Source organism: Photinus pyralis, unplaced genomic scaffold, assembly GCF_008802855.1.
Source record: "Photinus pyralis isolate 1611_PpyrPB1 unplaced genomic scaffold, Ppyr1.3 Ppyr1.4_LG8, whole genome shotgun sequence".
In the NCBI taxonomy this organism is placed as follows: Eukaryota; Metazoa; Arthropoda; class Insecta; order Coleoptera; family Lampyridae; genus Photinus; species Photinus pyralis.
The window spans coordinates 34,504,103-34,523,933 of NW_022170819.1; the positions used below are offsets into that span (position 1 = coordinate 34,504,103).

The 19,831-nt window shown below is 38.2% G+C and overlaps 3 protein-coding genes and 1 long non-coding RNA gene across 8 annotated transcripts; 2 read left to right on the top strand and 2 right to left on the bottom strand.

The window, feature by feature from the left end:
• The first annotated feature begins 856 nt into the window (after window positions 1-856).
• LOC116177976 (protein transport protein Sec31A) lies at window positions 857-10,576 on the top strand. 3 transcript variants are annotated; one of them, XM_031497177.1, is made up of 16 exons: window positions 857-995; window positions 1,055-1,551; window positions 3,365-3,577; window positions 4,029-4,507; window positions 4,554-4,713; window positions 4,764-4,975; window positions 5,033-5,089; window positions 5,178-5,268; window positions 5,317-5,427; window positions 5,845-6,039; window positions 6,092-6,664; window positions 6,714-7,030; window positions 7,081-7,152; window positions 9,338-9,766; window positions 9,814-9,885; window positions 9,937-10,576. In XM_031497177.1, exons 2-16 carry the CDS (start codon window positions 1,080-1,082, stop codon window positions 10,123-10,125), a joined length of 3,642 nt encoding a protein of 1,213 aa, XP_031353037.1. In that variant the 5' UTR covers window positions 857-995; window positions 1,055-1,079; the 3' UTR covers window positions 10,126-10,576. The 3 variants fall into 3 exon arrangements, with proteins under 3 accessions (XP_031353037.1, XP_031353040.1, XP_031353039.1); XM_031497180.1 differs by lacking the exon at window positions 7,081-7,152; XM_031497179.1 differs by lacking the exon at window positions 5,033-5,089.
• A 2,318-nt stretch (window positions 10,577-12,894) lies between these two features.
• LOC116179144 (meiotic nuclear division protein 1 homolog) lies at window positions 12,895-14,713 on the bottom strand. Of its 3 annotated transcripts, none has more exons than XM_031498862.1 (5): window positions 14,464-14,713; window positions 13,476-13,716; window positions 13,322-13,427; window positions 13,122-13,268; window positions 12,895-13,073 (listed from the first exon to the last, which is right to left on the bottom strand). In XM_031498862.1, exons 2-5 carry the CDS (start codon window positions 13,697-13,699, stop codon window positions 12,936-12,938), a joined length of 615 nt encoding a protein of 204 aa, XP_031354722.1. In that variant the 5' UTR covers window positions 13,700-13,716; window positions 14,464-14,713; the 3' UTR covers window positions 12,895-12,935. The 3 variants fall into 3 exon arrangements, with proteins under 3 accessions (XP_031354722.1, XP_031354721.1, XP_031354720.1); XM_031498861.1 differs by having other exon boundaries at window positions 13,476-13,719; XM_031498860.1 differs by lacking the exon at window positions 14,464-14,713 and having other exon boundaries at window positions 13,476-13,863.
• On the top strand, window positions 13,866-14,467 carry LOC116179145 (zinc finger HIT domain-containing protein 1). Its single transcript, XM_031498863.1, has one exon. It carries the CDS (start codon window positions 13,898-13,900, stop codon window positions 14,381-14,383), a length of 486 nt encoding a protein of 161 aa, XP_031354723.1. The 5' UTR covers window positions 13,866-13,897; the 3' UTR covers window positions 14,384-14,467.
• Window positions 14,714-19,479: 4,766 nt separating the features above from the next.
• On the bottom strand, window positions 19,480-19,821 carry LOC116179189. Its single transcript, XR_004146971.1, has 2 exons — window positions 19,623-19,821; window positions 19,480-19,575 (listed from the first exon to the last, which is right to left on the bottom strand). It is a non-coding gene; the product is annotated as an uncharacterized LOC116179189 (long non-coding RNA).
• Window positions 19,822-19,831: the final 10 nt, after the last annotated feature.

The window sequence follows — 19,831 nt, forward strand, 5'->3', positions numbered from 1 at the left end:
CTTATTACGGTTTTACATTTATGCAATTGTGTTGCAACTTTTGTGCAAGTTCAGAAAAGTGTTGCAGTACTGACAACATATTTTTCAAAAATTGAAACTTTTCCACCATCAAATAGATATAAATACATATACCTGTTGTTATTAGCCATTGTAACAAAATTACAAGTTACATATTTGTTACTTAACGAATAAATAAAGTTTTTAGGTTATTAAAAATAACACACGCGAAACCAAATAAATTGTGGTATTGACAAAATTACTAGAAAAGTTACTAGAACTTGCGCCAAACTTGCAAGTGAAATAGAACTTTCTCTATTTATTTTTCTTGCACCTGAATTGCGTATGAACATGCGCAGTAACGTATCTCTAACTTGCATTGCTCTTGCATTGCACGAAAATTGCCTAATGTAAAGCGGCTTTTACACATTGCCGATAAGTCTATCCCTCTCTCTCTGTCAGGACCAACGCCCAATTAAAATTTGGTTGCTCACGTGTTATTATTGTGTTCGATGTTAATTATAATAATTTTTGAATTACCTACATAGAATATTGTTTTTTATTAATATGGGATCCGCATTAATAAATACACATAGAAGAGACAAATATAATGGAGTTTCAATTTCAATTTACTACCGCTCGTAAAACATGTTTGTTAAATTGATCATTACGCCACTATCTATTACCTATTTTTATCGTCTAAAAATAGAACTAAAAAAAACGAATAAATTGACAGCCTTGAATTCCCACATTGAATTACATGCGAATTGTAAATATATGTCAGTTTTTTGGTGTAAGCTAAAAATAACACATCAAACGAACTAAAAAATACGGTCCTTCGCTCCATAAAATTCTTATCTTACATTCGGTCCCGTTAGCCGGTACTTTAGTGACAGCCGGTTTTGACAAGAGCCACGTTGGAAGTGTTGAATGGTCCAAACCCGACTGATTATACAAATTTCCTGAGAACCAAATGAGTTAATTTTATAATTATCTAGGTAAGATTGTCCCTTAATTAAGACACCAATTATGTAATTTGAGCACCTTTCCGTTGCAGTGCATTTAAGCCAATTGTAGTCAAAATGAAGGTAAAAGACTTGGAGCGGACCGCCAACATAGCCTGGTCACCATCGAATGAGCATCCCATTTTTCTGGCGGCGGGAACGGCCGGACAACAGCTGGATGCATCGTTTAATACCAATGCTGTGATCGAGATTTACTCGCTGAACCTCTCGGAGCCGGGCCTTGATATGGAACCGAAAGTGTCTGTACCCGCGGAGCATCGCTTTCATAAGCTAATATGGGGATCGTATGATAAGTCGAGTGAGCACGGGACAATTGTGGGTGGCTGTGATCGCGGTCTTATTGAGATTTACAACGTCTCCAAGTTGCTAAACAAGGAAAGGGGGCTTGTGGCCTGTCCTTCCAAACACACTGGTCCGGTTAGCGCTTTGGATTTTAATCCTTTCCAATCGAATTTGTTGGCATCGGGTGCGGGCGAAAGCGAAATATACATTTGGGATCTAAACAACACTACCACACCGATGACGCCGGGTAAGGTTACTATGTGGTTTAATTTCGTGTAGTAATTACCAATTTAAAACTAACTTTGTACTGGGTTTGTGCGGAGTTGTGTGCCATAATGAATCTTATACTTTTCCAGAAAGTAACTGTTTATGGTAAAAAAAATTGAGTTTATGTTTCTTATAGAATTCGAGATAGAATTGTATAGGTACGCTTGTAGACTTTTTTGTTATTTATAGTAAAATGGTAGTATTGGAAAGTACGAGGGACACTAAAAAATAAATCTACCTCGGCATGAAACAGGACATACCTCGAGACATACGATTGTTTTTATTATTTTATTTTTATACTTAAAAACGTCAAATTATTCAACATCATTATAAAGAAACTTGAAATTAACAATTTTAACTATCTACCGTGTATATTATTTAATTTTGGCATTTTTAAATACATTTTAGGCATTTTATCTACAGGGTGTCTCCGTAATTTTTAGTGCTATCATGAAACAAATTCAAAAAAATTCAATATTGATTCAAAAAATATTAAAAACAAATTAAAGAAAATTTGATTCACATGAATCTTTTGGTGATATTTATTATAATAATTTATTTACAGTCTTCAAAATTAGTATATGGGGTCAGGTAAAAAGTTGGACCTAATTGCATTTTTTAAATGGAAAACTTTGTATAGTTTAATCTACACAGACAGTATATTCTCTCTTTTCAGAAATATAACACTAACAAAATTAAAAAAATTCAATATTGATTCAAAAAAATTTGAAATTTTGACGGGTTTTTAAATTTTTTTAAATCAGTTTTGTAACGTTTTTGAATTCTTTCGAATCACATGAATCTTTTTTGATGATATTTATTATGATAATTTGCCGTTTTCAAAATAAGTATATGGTATACAGGTGAAAAAGTTATGGACCTAACCTCATTTTTTTAATGGAATACCCTGTATAAACGGATTTATGGCTCAGTGGTAGAGCATTGGGTTATAAATCCGGAGGTCGGGTGTTCGAACCTGGGTTGAGGTGAATTTTTCATCTGTGGCAGAGATGGGAATTACCTTAGACCAGTTTCGAGCATTCTGCCGGCTACTCCGAATTAGGTTTTCCTGCAGTTTTCCTAATTCGTGAGGTAAATACTGGAGTAGTATAGACCAACTTAAGACCTTCTGCAGAGGCACCTCTAAATAGCATTATGCGGGTCACTCTGTAATTGGGCGCATGCCTGTTGAGGGCCCAAAACAAGAGAGGGATAATAATAATAATATTTTAATCTACACAGACGGTAACTTAAATTTTCTTCAGAAATATAACACTAACAAATTCAAAAAAATTCAATATGATTCAAAAAAATTTAAAAATCTGTTTTTCAATCTTTCTGATTTTTTTTGAATCGGATCGGATGAAATTTGATGGTATTGATTATTATAATTTGCCATTTTCAAAATAAGTACAGTCAGGGTCAGGTAAAAAGTTATGGACCGAACCTCATTTTTTTAAATGGAACGCCCTGTGCGTTTTAATCTACACAGACAGCATATTAAATTCTCTTTTCAAAAATATAACGCTAACAAATTCAATACTGGATTAAAAAAAGATTTAAAAAGCTGTTTTTTAATCTTTTTGAAATATCCCCGTTGTGTTAAATTTTTGAAAAGAGAAGTTAATATGATTTCTAGATTTTTTAGATTAAAATATACAGGGTGTTTCATTTAGAAGTGTTAAACGTTTTTTTTTTCAAAATATACTGTAGCGAGAGCGATATCATGGCGCCATCAAGTCATTAAAGAATGAAACAATGGTTGTCGGGGTACTAATTCGACACACTTGCAGGAGTCAAATCGCAACCGTTCGAGGACGTGCAGTGTGTGGCGTGGAATCGGCAAGTCCAACACATTTTGGCCTCGACCTTCCCATCGAAATGTGTGGTATGGGATTTGAGGAAGAATGAACCGATTATTAAATTGACCGATACGGTTTCAAGGATTCGTTGGAAGGTGATCGCGTGGCATCCGGAAGTGGCAACTCAACTGTGCTTGGCTTCAGGTTTGCTATTTTCATTTTTCGCTTTCTCTTCATTCCGTATAAATGTAGTATACAGGGTGTACATCATTATTAATTGTTAAAAAATGGCCAGAAACATCAATTTGTAACATTCAGAAAAAAATTAAGCAAAAAATGTAAATACGAAATGAAAATTCAGAGAGATTTGTTAAAGCGAAGTCTATAAAAATTCGACTCCATGTGCACAAAAATTCAAATTCAAAATTTTGGAGGAGGAAAATTCACAAAAATTGAAAAAAAAATTTGTAAATGCGAAATTAACATTTTTACCTACTTATTCAGAAAAATTCAAAAAATTTCAGCTGGTGTACACAAAATGTAAAGTGCAAATTTTTTTTAAAACGGCATATTAAAACGATATGGGTAGTTTTAAAAATGGGGGGGGGGGGGGGGTGAATATACTATTAATTGTGGCCTAACGTAAAATTGTTAGAGGAGGACCAAGCGCCAGTCATCCAACTTTGGGATCTTCGATTCGCGACTTCGCCCTTAAAAACGCTCGAAAATCATCAGCGCGGTATCCTCTCGATCGCCTGGTGCCAGCAGGACGTGAATCTGTTGGTGAGTTGCGGCAAAGACAACCGTATCCTATGCTGGAATCCGAACTCGAACACTCCCGGCGGCGAAGTATTATCCGAAGTCGCCAAGACCAACCAGTGGAACTTCGACGTGACCTGGTGCCCGAAGAATCCCGCGCTGATCGCGTGCCCGAGCTTCGACGGTCACGTTTCGGTCTACTCGGTGATGGGCGGCAAAATTCAGCAGGTGCAAACGACGAATAAGATCGCGGATAGTTTTCCCGGAATGGACGGGTACGCGCAGGCGCCGGAACCGCAGCAGAGCACACCGGCGAGCGTCGATCTTAGTAAACCGCCCAAGTGGTTAAAGCGACCGATTGGGGCAAGATTTGGGGTAAGACAAAAGAGATTGATTCCGACGCTTAACGCTTTTCAATTAGTTCGGAGGGAAACTAATCACGTTCGAAAACGAGGGTCAACCCACACAGAACCAAAGCCCGGTTGCACGAACAGTATTTGTAAGTCAAGTCATTACGGAATCGGAACTAGTCGAGCAATCAGCTCAGCTCGAACAGGCCTTGGAGTACGGAAATTTCACCGGTCTGCTACCATAACGCCCTAGAAATCCAAGCTGACCGATATACTTGTAGAGTACTGTCGGAATAAAGCCGATTCGCTGAGCGACCAACACAAACGCAACATCTGGTACTTCCTCAAAGCAAACTTTGAAGCCGATCCACGTGGAGAACTTCTGAATCTGTTAGGCTATAAGAAGGACGAAATTAACAACAAGCTGAACGAAATCGTCGGCGTGCAGGCCAATGTGGACGGACTGACGGATCAGTTTAGCAATTTAAATCAGGTAAGATCAGGTGAGAGTTGTCAGTTTATTAAATGCGCTTTTTCAACAATTTCTCAGTGCGATTATTCCGACGGGGAGAATAACTTCTCTTCGAAGGGAAGCCCCGATTATTCGGTAAGAGTTTATGTTGTGACAGTACGCACTGACTCTGTTCTACCTATGCTGTCTTTAGTCCGAGTCTAACTTTTCGTTAATCTTACAGCCTGGAAGTTACGAAAATTCGTTCGGATTAGATCAGTTCGGTAGTCAAGAGGCCCGAGAAAAAGTACCTTACCGGATTAAGACGGGGGACGGTAAGGTGACAAGTTGCGCGTGGTGAGAGATTAAGTGTTGTTGTTTAGATGTGGAGGGTTTGATAACGCAGGCGCTTCTTTTGGGGAATTTGGAGGCGGCCGTCGAGTTGTGTTTAAAGGCGCAACGTTTTGCTGATGCGATTATTATAGCTATGTCCGGTAGGTTGAGCTAAGCATGTTTGAACTCTCCCACTTTTTTTGTGTTTGAATAACATTCAAAAAATAGGAAAAAAATTCCGCAGGTGTAGATCCCCCAAGAGATCGTGACAACCAGACATACCTTTGTTCATGTTCTCTATGAAGCGGTGCATATATAAATTTCCCTATGTTTAATAAAATACAAATTCGAAAAAATACTTTGGTAATTCTAAAGCGACCTCCTGTTACATGCAGTGAGAAGAAGTGAAAATCCACTTACCTTACCGTTGTTCATCCCAGCATGGTCTTCCGTATACGTCGGCATTCTGAAACAAATTTTCAAATTAGATTTTTGGATTGGTAGTTTGATGTAGAACTTGAGTTTAGACATGCTTATATATTAACACCCAGTATATAGCTCATTTTTTTAATTATCAGGTGGTTCCGAATTACTGGCAAGAACTCAATATAAATATTTACAACAGAGCGAAGGGTACGTGTCTTCGCTTATCTCCGCTTTAGTATTAGAAGACTGGAGTTCTGTCATAAACAATTGTGATATTAGTAGTTGGAAGGAGGCTTTAGCAGCAACTTTAACTCATTCGTCGAGTGACGATTTACCAAAGTTATGTGGTATGCTCGAAACTCGATTTGAGTGGTGTCCAGTCTCAATTTTTCCTTGTAGAATTATTAGGTAATCGCCTTGAAGCCGAGGGAAAAGCTCAAGACGCACAATTATGTTATATTTGCGCTGGTAATTTCGAAAAACTGGTCAATTCGTGGAGTAAAACGATTAAGAAGTCTTCGAGTGAACTTCAGGAGCTCGTGGAGTTGGTGACCTTCCTCCAAAAGTCGATCGAACGACAAGGCAGAAGGGTGGAAATCACTGGCAGTTTGGCGGACCTCCTCGCGTACTACGCCTCAATCTTAGCATCCCAGGGCAATCTTACAGTAGCTCTATCATATCTGGGAAGTTCGCAGGATCAGAAAATCGCGGATTTGAGAGACAGACTGAGTGTCAGTTTGGGTTATAAGTCTGCATATCCGCAAGTTGCGCAACGAAGCAGGCACAGCTCGAGACAGTCATTTTCTAACTACCTAAATCCTGTCACTCCTCCCGTTCCAAGTTATAATTTTAATACGGCCTTACCTACCCAACCTTGGCAGACTCAAAACCAAGCACCGCTCCCCGCGCAACCTTTCTCCCCTCCACCTGTCTCACAACCCCCGCGGCCCACAAGCGTCGGCTCAGCTCACGGTAAGCTACCCACCGTCGCATGCAAATGACTCATTTTTGTAAACAACAGGCGGCATATCATCCAGGGCAAAGTATGTGGTGGACCCATCCGTCCATTCTAACAACCCGTACGGCGCGAGAAATCAGTTCAACACCAACCCCTACTCGGCACCGAACCCCGCTCCCGTCGCAAATACTCAGCAACTAATCCCCAACCTACCGCCGATGCCGCAGAGTCCGGCCAATTTCCACAACCCCCCTCCGCCGAATCCGGCCGCTTTCCACAATCAACCGCCCGAACCCGCACTGGCCGCGTTCGCGCCGCCGCCGCCCCAATCCGGCTGGAACGACCCGCCCGCCCTGCGGCGATCCACGCCGCGTCTACCGGTAAGTACTCGACGACTAACCAATTCGCAGCTCACGACTTCAATTCTAAGCCCGAAGGTTACAATATGTCAGCCGTACACGCCGGCACGCGACGGTGGAAAAATAAGTCGAACAAAGTCGAGGTATTTTCGTATTTCGTTGGTTTAGTGCTTGTTTTTACAAAAAAAAACGTTATGCGGAGAGCGAGCTAATGTGACTAATTTTGGGGTTATGTGTGGTAAAAAAAAGACGCAAAAGACCGTTGAATTAATGTGACTGGGAGTTCTTTTAAAATCGCATTGCGAAACTTAACTCGTTGCATTGCCACTAACAAGCAGTTCTGGTCAACTTGCATGTTTAAGAATTGTATGATTTATACATGGAAGGTGATAATTTTCAAAAATGTTACGACTTTTGTAAGCGTAGCTCTCTAGCGACATTTTGGCCCCATTTTAACACAAGATACGAAGAATCGCATATGATTTTCAGTAGGGGAATTTTTTGCAACTCGGCTCGTATTCGGAAGCCAGACTTTTGATCCGGCTCATATTCAATAGCACTGATCCTTGAACTCGTAAAATCGATTGGCGAAGGTGTAACATCGCTATCAATTTTCGTGCTAGAGTTAGAAGAGAAACAGAAGTCCATTATACCCATGCGAAATCATGAAATTTTGTACAGGGTGTTCCATATTCCACACTTACTGGGTGCCCCCGTTATTGTTAGTGCTATCACTAGTTATGTGGCGCACCATATACTCTTTTTGATCAAAGTTAAAAGGGTAAAATAACATTTGAAAATGGTCGCTCGTTTAAGAGATGCGGGGGGGGGGGGGGGGATAAAAATTGTCAATTTAAAAAGGACTATATATTTTCTTATACACACAAAAATTATTACAAAAGTACTAATTGATGAATAATCTGCAATTTTCAAAGTCAGTATACAACGTTAGGTACAAAAGTTTTGGACCTAATCTCATTTTCTTAAATGGAACACCCTGTATATTCTAATTAACTAAGATAGTATATTAAATTCTCTTTCCAAAAATACCCAAATACTCTCAAAAACCTTTTTGAGATTTGTTTAAATTATTTACATCGTTTTTTAATTTTTTTTAATATTTTTGAATTTTGTTGAATCATTTGAACCTTTTTTCATATTATCTCTGTTTTTCATTTTTAAAAAGAGATACAAGGGGAAATAAAAAAATTGTCAATTTCAAAACGCCTTATATTTTCTTCGTGACAAGAGATACACAAAAATATTTTATACAAAAGTTTGTTGAATAATCTACCTTTTTCAAAATAAATCAGGTAAACAAGCAATCGGACCTCATCTAATACTTTATTGGCACACCCAGTATATTTTAACCTAAATAGATAGCATATACAATTTATTCACAAAAATATAACACATCAGGGATGATATTCAAAAAAGATTCAAGAGATTAAAAAAAAATTCAGAAAAGATTCAAAAAAATTGAAACAAATTAAAAAAAAAAGGTTGAAATGGTTCAAGTTAAATTTAAAAAAATCTTTTGTGGATCTTTTTGAATCAATAGTGAATTTTTTGAAAGTTTAGTAGCATACTTTTCAGAAGAGAATGTATAATATCTAACTTTTTTGTTAAAATATACAGGGTGTTCCAGTCGCATAGTTTTTTGCCTGGCCCCCGTATTCTTATTTTGAAACGACAGATTATAACAATCATTATAAAGTAAATTTTGCAATTTTCTGTATCTCTTAACTAAGAAAATATAGGGTAATCTGAAATTGACAGTAAACATTTTCAACTTTTAATTTTATCATTTTAAGTTTGTACAAAAAGAACACGATGCCTATATTACTTTTTTGGTAGCACCAACAATTACAGAGATACACTATAACAGTATCGAAAATGGGGCAGCCTGTACATTCCTTCCCCGATCCATTTAATCTATGATAAAACTGAACGGTTTTTCAATTAAGTTTTTTAGAGTGCCGTTTCAAAAACAATTTCCATTTGAAATTTTCAATTATTTTTGGTAAAAATTATTTTTAAATGATTCGTAAATCGAAGATTCGGTTCGGAAATCGTCGGCCGTAAGTTTAGTCTTAGTCTATTATCCACTAGCGGAATCTTATGGTGGTTTATTACGAAAATTACGATCGCGCGCGCTGTTACCTGTATTTTAAAACGCAAACAGAAAAAAATTAATGAAGATAAACTGCAGAGGACAACATCTAAGCACCTGTTCTAACACGTCATATCGCAAGTGCACCAGAACTGGTTAATTAGTGCCCTTAATATGCACATGGACTGATACAAAATTACACTTAACATTTACAGGCGAAGCAGTCTGATTACGTGCAACAGGATCCCATAACTCACCCACTTTATGGCGTCGCACCATCACAAACCCTACCATCGAGCAATGGCTTTGTGGAACCCATTCAAAGTCAACCGTTTGTACCGAACGCGCAACCGTTCGCACCGAACGCGCAGCCTTTCGCACCAAACGCATTATATAATCCAAATTTCGAACCGCCACCGATGCAGCCACCTTTAGTGCCGACCGGATTTATGCCGCCGTCCCCAAATCCCGACGTTTACCACCAGAACGCGATTCCTAACGTTCAACCTCCCGTCGTCCCAGCGGCCGCCGTCGAGGCTCCGGCGCCTATCATACAAAAGGCCCCACTATCGGGCGAGCAGAAGTTAATGCAGATTGTTTTTGACGACCTGCGCGGTAGGTGCTCAGCAAACGCCAACAACCCCGTAAGTTAATTCATACTTTCTTCCCCATTTGCATGTTACTCTTCCAGCAAACCAAGCGGAAATTGGAGGACGTCGGTAAAAAATTGGAATTCCTCTACGACCTCCTACGAGAAGACAAGGTAAGTCAGTCTGAGACCGAACGCCACCTTCTCACGGCGCGTCATTTGCAGCTATCCCCGAACACGTTAAGCGGCCTCCACCAGTTAGTGCAACTAGTGCAATCGGGCGACTATTCGAACTCACTCAGTTTGCATACACAGCTAGTGTCCGGACCGGATTTCGCACAAATCGCCAGTTTTATGCCCGGATTGAAAGTTTTAATTCAGTGCGCTTTGCAGTTGCAAGTTTATTTGAGATAAAAAAAGGTTTTCATTCATCTTCCAGGACAATTGATTGAAAAGTATATTTTTTGAAATAGGCTTATAACATGGTGCTTTTTTAGCGGATGAGTTGTTTTAGGAGAAAGGTTATAATTGTAGCAGTTAAGTACGAAAATGTAAAGGGGCCATAGGACATTTTTTTCTAATTAAACCATCTATCTCGACTAATTTTCTGTCTGTCAATCGACCCACATTTACTTGCCATGTAGAATGAGCTGTAATACTAATTAGTAATTATCATACATTAATTGGACACTAGGGTTTGTCAAATATAATGCAAAATTTGTCTGTGGCTCTTCTACACTTTCGCAGTTTTAAGCATTTGTAATATATTAATAATTGATGAGCTGTTAAAAGTATTCGTATTTGTTTAATATCTACAGAAATATTGTCATTTTAAACTGCAAATAAACTATTGTATACATTGTAACTGTAACTTTGCCAAACAACACCGGTTTCGTGGGCGAAAAATGGTTCTATGAAGACACGAGAATGTATTTCGTTATCCATCACTTCAATATCTATGTATGGTGCCTTGACATAGCTCTAGAAAATTCACTACACTGCCCCCCTCTTAAAACTATGGTTTGGAACCCACGATACTATATAATCTAGTAAGATGTGCTAAGAGTATCAGATCATGCTTGGAACCCATATGAAATACAAGCTGAAGAGTAATTTGTTAGGAGAGTCACACTCTTGGAACTGAAAACTGGTTCCTCGTTCGGGGAATTGCAGATGAGATTCGAGATCAGCCACAATCTTAGATACGTACAACTTCGGGCCAAAACCATTTAATAGAAAGAAACATGAATTCATAAATTTATAAAAGCATTTACACCAAAAAGCCTAACCCCTAACGATTCAAATAAAAGTTAACGGCATTTTTCATACGCGCGATGCATAATTGAGGTTAGGTAAATAATATCTACTTCAAAAACATGAAAATTATAAAAACTGTACCTGTACCTAATACAAAACACAAATAAGTTATAAAGAAATGCAAAGATTAGTACTTGCCTGCATTTTATGACCCATAGAAAACCAACAAACTTAAATACCACGATTCAAATTAACAGTAAGACCTCTGACGGCAGCACATTGCATTTACTCTTGGCGGTATAATACCGCCATTTTGTTTATTTACAATCGCGAAAAGTAATATTGTACTTTTTACGGCTGTAAAAGGAAATCCACTTGCAAAAATTTCATTTGCAAACAATGTAATTACACTTTAAAGACCGCAGTATAGTTTAAAATGTCATATTTTATCACGTTACTTTCAAGAACTTTAAATGTGATCAGTGTAATTATGCAATCAACAATAATAGAGATAATTGAAGAAATCGTCACCCAACGCATAATATTTCTAGTCTTTAATTGTGAACAGTGCAATTACACAGCCAACAATAAATAAGGCTAAGTTTAAAGAATCATCGTCGAACGCGTAACATTTCCAAAGTCTTTAATATTGTGAACAGTGCAATTAATTACACAACAAAAAATGGGAGATATATACGTCATTCTTTGGGGCATTCCGCTTTGAATAACTTTCTATCACTGTTATACTGATAATTACACTGGTAATTTAATTACCCTACTACAATTAAGTGTTCGCTTAAAGTAACACACAACCTTATTCTCAACATTTAATTTGTGAACAGTGTAATTGCGTTATACCTACACACGATAAGCAGAGGGATGTTACGTACGTGCACTCTGCGCGATTAGGTATACGTATACCACAATCGAAAAATTTAAATTGTAATTGTGCCACGAATAGTAAGGCTGTTTTAAAGCATAATCAACGTAAGGGAATGTCGGCGAGTTGTACGAATGCACTATAAATTGAATGATAAATTTTGATCTTTATTTGTAATTAGAAAATTAAGTTAATTGCGTGTTCATAAGCTAGTTCAAGACACCCTCGAGTTTTTAAGAAAAAGGCCCTTCAGGTACCTATAGGTTAGAATTAATTAAGGCGAGTTATATTTTCAAGTCTCAAAAACGGCAGGATACATTCAATTTACTTTGAAATTAGTACATTTCCACTTAAAAACCCGCTACAATAATCCAATGTTTACAAACCGCTCCCACCAATATACGCCATTTCTAAATTACATCAGTGCGTCTATTTTAGTGTTAATCTGAATCGTGAATATGATCCAAACCATAAGATGTATGAAGCGTTTTTGGTCTCGAGATGGTAGTGCAGACAGCTTTCACCTTCTTCTAAAAAGTCACGTGGTTGCCAGCTCTCAAAAATGTGTGCATTAGGGGCTGCAACCGGAACCGAAAAGAACCGGTACTGGAACCGGAACCCATTATTAGTGCCATAGAACTGGTATTTTTCGGTTCTCTCTCTCTCTCTTGTAGGCATTATATTCGTACTATCGTGTTATTGCTGCATCGTCTAAATAATGCTAAAGCCATTTTGTTCTAGTTTCAAGAATAAATTTCAGTTTTTCTCTCTAGTGAAAAAACAAAAGACGGCAGCATATTGCTGCCAACGGTAATGGAATAAGCATGAAAAAAGAGCTCACGAGTACCTAAGCCATTTTCGTTTATCTGCGCTAATAAGAAAGTTACCCATTTAATTCTATCGAAATTGGACCACACTGTACATCAATCATGGTTTAAAAATTTAACACTGCATTGCCAACACAACAACGTAAAATTCCCTAGTAACTAGTAACAAATGTCAAAATCCGGAAAATGGTTAATGTTATGAAAGGAATTTTGGTGAAATGGTGAGTGTTTTCCTTTATTTTATTCTCATTAGTAAACATTTAATCCACATAATCAAAATCGGCTGGTATCCCGAACTGTTTGTCTAACTCCTGGTCTTCCATGTTGAATTTCCTTTTGCACCAGGACTTTACATTAAAGACATTATCAGTCCAGCGATTCGCCGCTTCTTTTAATTTCTGCAATTACAACTCATGTGTAAGTTGTACAAGGTGTAAATAGCCTACCGTTGTTTGCTCTTGCATTCTCCTTAAAGTAATTGGATTGCAGTCGGCATACTTCTCCATATCCTTATCGAGAACCTTTTTCTGTATTTCCAACTCCATAATTTCGTCGAGGTACCCATTTCTTTCGCGACTATTGTCACATCCTGACTAAAAGTACAACATGTCGTATACAGTTTTGTGTTGTGCTGCTTTTGTTTTACCTTTAATTCCGTGATGGAGTCTACCGTTAGCTTTAGTTTCTTATTAGCTTCCGCTAACTGATCCTCTAATTCGTTTGCTTTGCGTTTCTTGGAGTTGAGGGCCTTGCTGTAGGAGACACATTCAATTTCGCAAACATTACAAGCACTTATTCACCTCGGAAACGCCCAGAAATAAATGGACGTGCCTATTTTGTCAGTATCGACAGCCCCATCATCGACCAAACTCTGCAAGACGTCCTTGACCGAATTGACAATTATACCCTTCTCCTTCGGCGCGATCTTTTCCAAATCCTTCAGCTGAAAGAACTCCTTCCTCTCGTAAAACAGCTGCAGCATTCTCGCTTTCTTCTCCTCAGTCGAAATTCCCTTACGCGACATTTTTATTTCCAGTGATCCTGCTATGAAACAGTTTTTACTACACCTGGACGAAACGTTAAAATTGGGAAGGAAGTTTATAATACAAGATCTCGACGAGTTCCACCTGTTCATTTCGGCAGACATTTTGGACGTTCTCCAGGCGAAAATCGACGATCTCATGGATCAGATTAGTTTCCCAGTCACCGAGAAGGCCTAAACATGACGATATCGAAACTGACATTGCGCGGCTCTACCCGCCTGAAGGAGAATGAAAAGCGACGTATTGTGGACGAGACCTCGCGCAAACGTCGGCATAGAAAAATGATCGAAAGTCTCGACGCCGATAATTATCATGAAGATCCGCACGCCGACCTGGTTATGAGCAAGAAGATACCGAAGTTTGAAGACAACTTGGAGACGCGCACGCGCAGTAAGAAGAAGGAGAAAAGTCCCGAGTATTACCAGATGAAGTTTCGTAAGCATATCTTGCAGTTGCTCGAGGAGGATCGTGTCGAGGCGGAAAGTACGGGTAGGTTTTCGTATATGGATATGGCGAGTGAGGACACTAATATGCCCTACAGACATTTTTGTGCTGTGTGTGGCTTTTTCAGTCAGTATGTTTGTTTGACGTGCGGTATGAGGTATTGTACGATTAAGTGTATGGACACTCATATGGATACTCGGTGTCTTAAGTGGGCAGGTTAGTTTTTTTGTACATAAAGCTTTACTTGCAAATAAACTTCTATTTTGTGTGATTATTTGTAAAGAATTACACAATTTCTTACCTGATTTTGTAGTCACAATTTGAAATAGAAAGTGAGGTTATGATTAACAAACAACAGGTTGGTAGGACTATGTTAAAGAAATTCGTGCTTATGAAAACGCGATCCAGTTGCATAAAGTAGTGGGACAAATCCCAAACATTTGTGCATGGAATCAACAACGCCCAAACTGATAAAATAAAATTTAAAAATGTACTTCTGACCAACTTAATAAAGAGGACATTTAACTTAAGAAGTATCAGAGGAAGGTGAAATACATTTAAAAATGTTTTTAACAGGGAATAGAAAATGGACAGAAAACATTCTAAATAATGTGAAGCAACCACTTTGTTTAATTAGGTACCTAAAATGCAGTATTTTAAATAAATTTTCGAATATAAGTGATGCAATTTATTTATCTGCGTATGCGGTAAATTTGCCCCTAGAAAATTCGCGCGCGGAGGATTTGGTTCCAAAATTACCCGGCACCAAGAAACTTCGCCCTCGGAGTATTCGCTCCCAGAAGATTCGCCCTCTGAAAATGATTCACTATTCACTCGCCGAACCCAAATTACTAGGCCTAGACCAAAGTTACTGGGAAAGTAGGCAAACCTTGTCCAGTAAACAATTTAAAGAATTTTTTAAGAGACCATGCAATGATGTTTGCCCTTGCGCTTTGAACGACACGTAGTTTCATGAAGAATATTTTAAGGGTTTTTCACGAAATAATGCCAGGTAGTTTCAGTAATGAGTTGTCGCCTCAGGAGTTGTAGTGCAATTTGAGTTGCCTATCGTTACGTTAGCGTTTTGATTTTTTTCTGAAGATCGCGATACATATTTTTAAAAATATATGCATTATCATAATAGGTGGAAATAATATCTTTAAGTACCGCCGTGGGAAATACTGTCGGATTTCCAAATTGGTGCTGTACGTTTTTCTACTCCCATTACAACGGCTGTTATTTACGAAAAAGGATTTTTCTATTCATCGATCTTCCTAAAAAACTAAAACCGATATTTCAATTTTTTTTAAGTACTGCCGTTCTTTTCATCATTGCAAAGAATATCCACTATCGAGAATTTGTTAGTCTGCAACTACATTCATAAGAACGTTTAGCTATTTTTTCCAATATGGCGGATTGACTACAGAGGAGCCTTAAGGGATACCTATATATATACAGGGTGTTTTTCGGAAGCTTTAGTTAAATGTTCTGGGAAAGTGAAATAGGTATATGGGTGGCGTTAAGTGGACCATTAGAAGTATTTCAGGAACGGTTTGGAATTTCGAATCGGGACCCATTACCTTTATTGAATTATCGATCGAAAGGAATTATTGAAAAATATTTTCAAGATGGCCGCTTTTCCAGTTGTGTCAGACCGGTACCGGAACTTTCTTATTTCAAATAGCACTATCTTTTCTGATACCATGTTTGAATTCCTCATAAAAAATCAGTATGATTTTGTCAAATGATGCTATGTCTAACTGCCATGGTTTCAAAGTTATTTGACATTTTTTCACATTTTCAGAGGTACAGCCCTATCACTGTTGTCTGACAACTTAGCAGTTTTCAGCTTTCAGACTTAGCGATGCAGGAATAACGACAGTATGAAACTAATGCTGAAATCCCGAAGGCTCTTAGGTATTCCTTTTTTAGCGCATTTCCACAAAAATAAAAAAAGCGTCTGTGCGTCCGCCCGTCCGCTCGTGCGTTGAGACGCTACTAGTTCTTAAGAGCTATTGTTCTACTTTTTTCGCTATTTGGTGCGTGATGGTGTCGAGGCATTTTTTGTGCGTTTATTTCTAAAAAAGTTATTGTAAAAAAACCAAAAAAATAGTTTTTTACATGTTCCATAATTTTACACTTTTACCGTTTATTAACAATCCTAAAGATCGTTTATAATTTTGTTTTGCTGTCTGTTGTCTGTCTGTTGGTGTGTCCGTCTGTTCCTTTGTCTGTCTGTCCCTCTATCTGTCCGTGTGAACTGAATTGCATGAAATTCAATATGGGCATAGCTTTAGCCATATAATAATACGCAATGCCAAAAGTTGAGTCGAATGGATTCAAAATTCACAGTGTCCTTTTCGCATCTCGACCATTTATAAACCGAATTGCAAACTTTTTATTTTTAAAAGTATTTAAATGAAATTTCATACATAGGCACTTGGAAAATAGGGGGAAATCAAACGCCAGTTTCAAAATTTGGTTTTGCGATGCACAGTGCCAAATTTTTTAGTTATGGAAGCATTTAAACGAAATTTGATACATAGGCGCTTGGAACAAAGGAAAATCTAACGTTAGTTTCAAAATTTAGGTTTGCACATGCGCAGTTCCAACTTTCTTATTTAGAGAAGCATTGAAATGAAATTCTTCCTGTAAACTGAAATTGAAGTAGCACGTCAATAATGGATTGCCCATGTGCAACGCTATCTTTCATATTTGTGGCCGGATTTTTACGATTTTAACAGAAGTTGCATCTTACAAATGGGAAATGAATGCAAGTGGAAATGCGCTTTATGTAAATCGTTTACGATTACTTTTTAACTTGTTTAGATATCAGCCAATGTATAAAAGGCGCCCAAACGTACGAAGCGATGCAGGAATAACACGATAGTACGAATATAATGTCGAAAGTTCTACAATATTCCATTGCCAAGATCTCGACCGATTTATATAAACATTAAAGGGCGCCCGAACGGCCGTCAGTTAGTGAAACTATAATAAGCTCCTTTTTGGGAATCAAAAAATGCGCTAAAACGGTACTCTTATATTTATTACATAAATATGAAATGACCCATTCTTGCGATGCCTATGCTACTGACGCTACTGTGCATGTGCGGTGTTCTACTTTACAGTTCAAAATATATCTGTCTTAGGTATATGTTGGCACAGTTGCTTCTTATTGAAAGTAAATGGAAGCCTATATCTATTTATGTATATATAATTGTTTTAAGAATAAATCCAAGTTGGTTGCAATCATAAAGTCAAAAACAAGTGTAGGATACCTAAGCAGGTAGCAAAAATTCTAAGGATGAAAGGCACATGAAGTCTTTGGTGCAATAAAATCCTTCTGTTAAAAGAAAGATGGCTAATTACATGGCCTTGCAGGGCAAATACAATGTTACAACAAAAGTAAGGAAATCATGAATCTAAAATCATATATCTGATATCACACATAGATTCTAAACCGAAGAATTTTTATTAGCAGAATCCCGCCCCCGAGATAGATAACTTGCCCCTCGTTCCAAGCTTATACTGTTGAGACTTATTTTTGACGCCTTTTAGCTGCATCTAACTACCATTGTGCCCCTTTTTAGCGCATTTTTGCAAAATTTTTTTGTTGTAAAAAGTAGCTTTTAATCTCGCTGGCTGGCTGGCTGGCTGGCCGGCTGGCTGGCAGTAAATGCGCGCCCGTAGAAAAACGCTTGTAAAAAGACAAGGAGTGTACATGTAACTATCGGGGCCGTGTAATTAAGAACGTTAGGGATGGGGCTACAAGATTTGGAGTCGACGACATCTGGACGCCATCCCCGAGCGTATTATACTAACCTGGAGATATTTCAGTTTTTATCTATCTTCTTCTACAGTTTTTCTCCGATTGTTTTCAAATTGGTGTCGTACGGGAAGATCTTGCCAACGCGCACAACTCCTGCGTGGCGGAATTTTGTTTTTTTTCCTAGGGGCGAAATAAACCACCTTTTGCGCGGCGCGCTTCGAGGGGTAGTCGACTTTGGGCGCCCAAAAGTTTCTTACAGCGCGAATCGCGGTCTCTCTTTCTCGTGTCACTAATAGAAGGTCGAGCTATGTGAAGTACCCAAAAGTTGAATACGATTTTATGCCGGAATTTTAGCGAAATCTACCAAAATGTGAATTACGAATGAACGGGACGTCGGAACTGTGTATCGACAAAGGGAATGTGGTAACCCCCGACGAGATCTTACTGATGGTGGAGTCGAAACTTCAAATCCGAATTGTTGCGGGTGATCAGAAGTGGGTGTCGACAAAGGGAATATGGTAACCCCCAAAGGATTTTACTGATGGTGGAGTCAAAACTTCAAACGCGAATTGCGAGTGCACGGTAAGTGAGAAAATGGTACCGACAAAGTGAACGTGGTAGCTTTCGGCAAGATCTTATTGATGGTGGAGTCAATATTGGCTAATAAAACACTGATCTGCCACACAAAAATGCGCTGAAGTCCCTTCGATCTCACACGAGGACTTTGATCATTTTCTTTTTATAATATGCGACGAGGGGATCTCCCAAGATGAATTGGGTTTTGCGAATGGCTAATGTTAAGAGATCAGCGGAAGACGATAGTGTTTTGGGGAACATTATTTGGTCAGACGAGGCCAAATTGAGTAGAAACATCATGTTTAATCGCCATAACTCGATCATTACTGGTGCGATCAAAATCCTGTTTTTATCGATAAGTGTGTTCGAAAGAGTGCTTGAGTTTTAACGTGTTTTGTGCGTTGAAAATAGTTATTTACCTAACAAGTTCGGTAAGTTAATTTTTCCGCATGAGCACTTTGTTTGCAGCACGACCGTAGGGAGTGCTGCATTTTGTGCGAATGCGGGAAAATTCTTTCCGAAAGAGTTAGGTACAATATTTTTTGTAACGAATTGCGTAAAAAAGGTCAAAATTAATAAAATTTTGTAAATTAGTTTTTTTTTAATCATGAGTTGGTAACACAATAATATGTTTGGTTGGTAACATAGTTTTGTAACTACCCACTTTTCATCGCACTGGTCACATTTAAAACTTTCAGACCTTTGGTTAATACATATTTTGCCTTTGCAATGAGTGCTACACTGGTCACGGAATTGCATCGTTTGCACTGCATATCCTTGGAAGTCTTCAGTGTTAACAAATATGCTTTGAAAAGAGTGCTTTTATTGGTCGCGTAAGTGTACTGATCGTATTTAATATTCCCAGAAGACGTGTGAACAAATGTGATCTCAAATTTGATTTATCTTGAGTTGCGTAAATACACTCGTTACATTTATAATCCTTGGAAGCTTTGTGTGTGTTAATATGTGCTTTCTTAACCTGCATATGCCAATAGTTGCGGAATATCACTGGTCACATTTTAAGACGTTTTAACAATAAATTTTACTTTTTCTTGAGTTCCAATTCTGAAAAATAATTTGATTGCGTTATAAGTTCTTGTTTATATATTTACGTAAAACTTAGTGTACGTCTGTTTCCGATTAATCGCACTAAATACCCTCAACCAACGGTTTAATTGATTTTACAGCAGATGACAGTTATGACATGACGTTCGTTGACTTCAATAAGTACTACCAACTGAAGAATGCGCATAACCCCTTATCTCCAGCGGAAACTAAAAAACACCGCGATGCGGGAAAGTCGTTTTCCCGTGCATCGAGG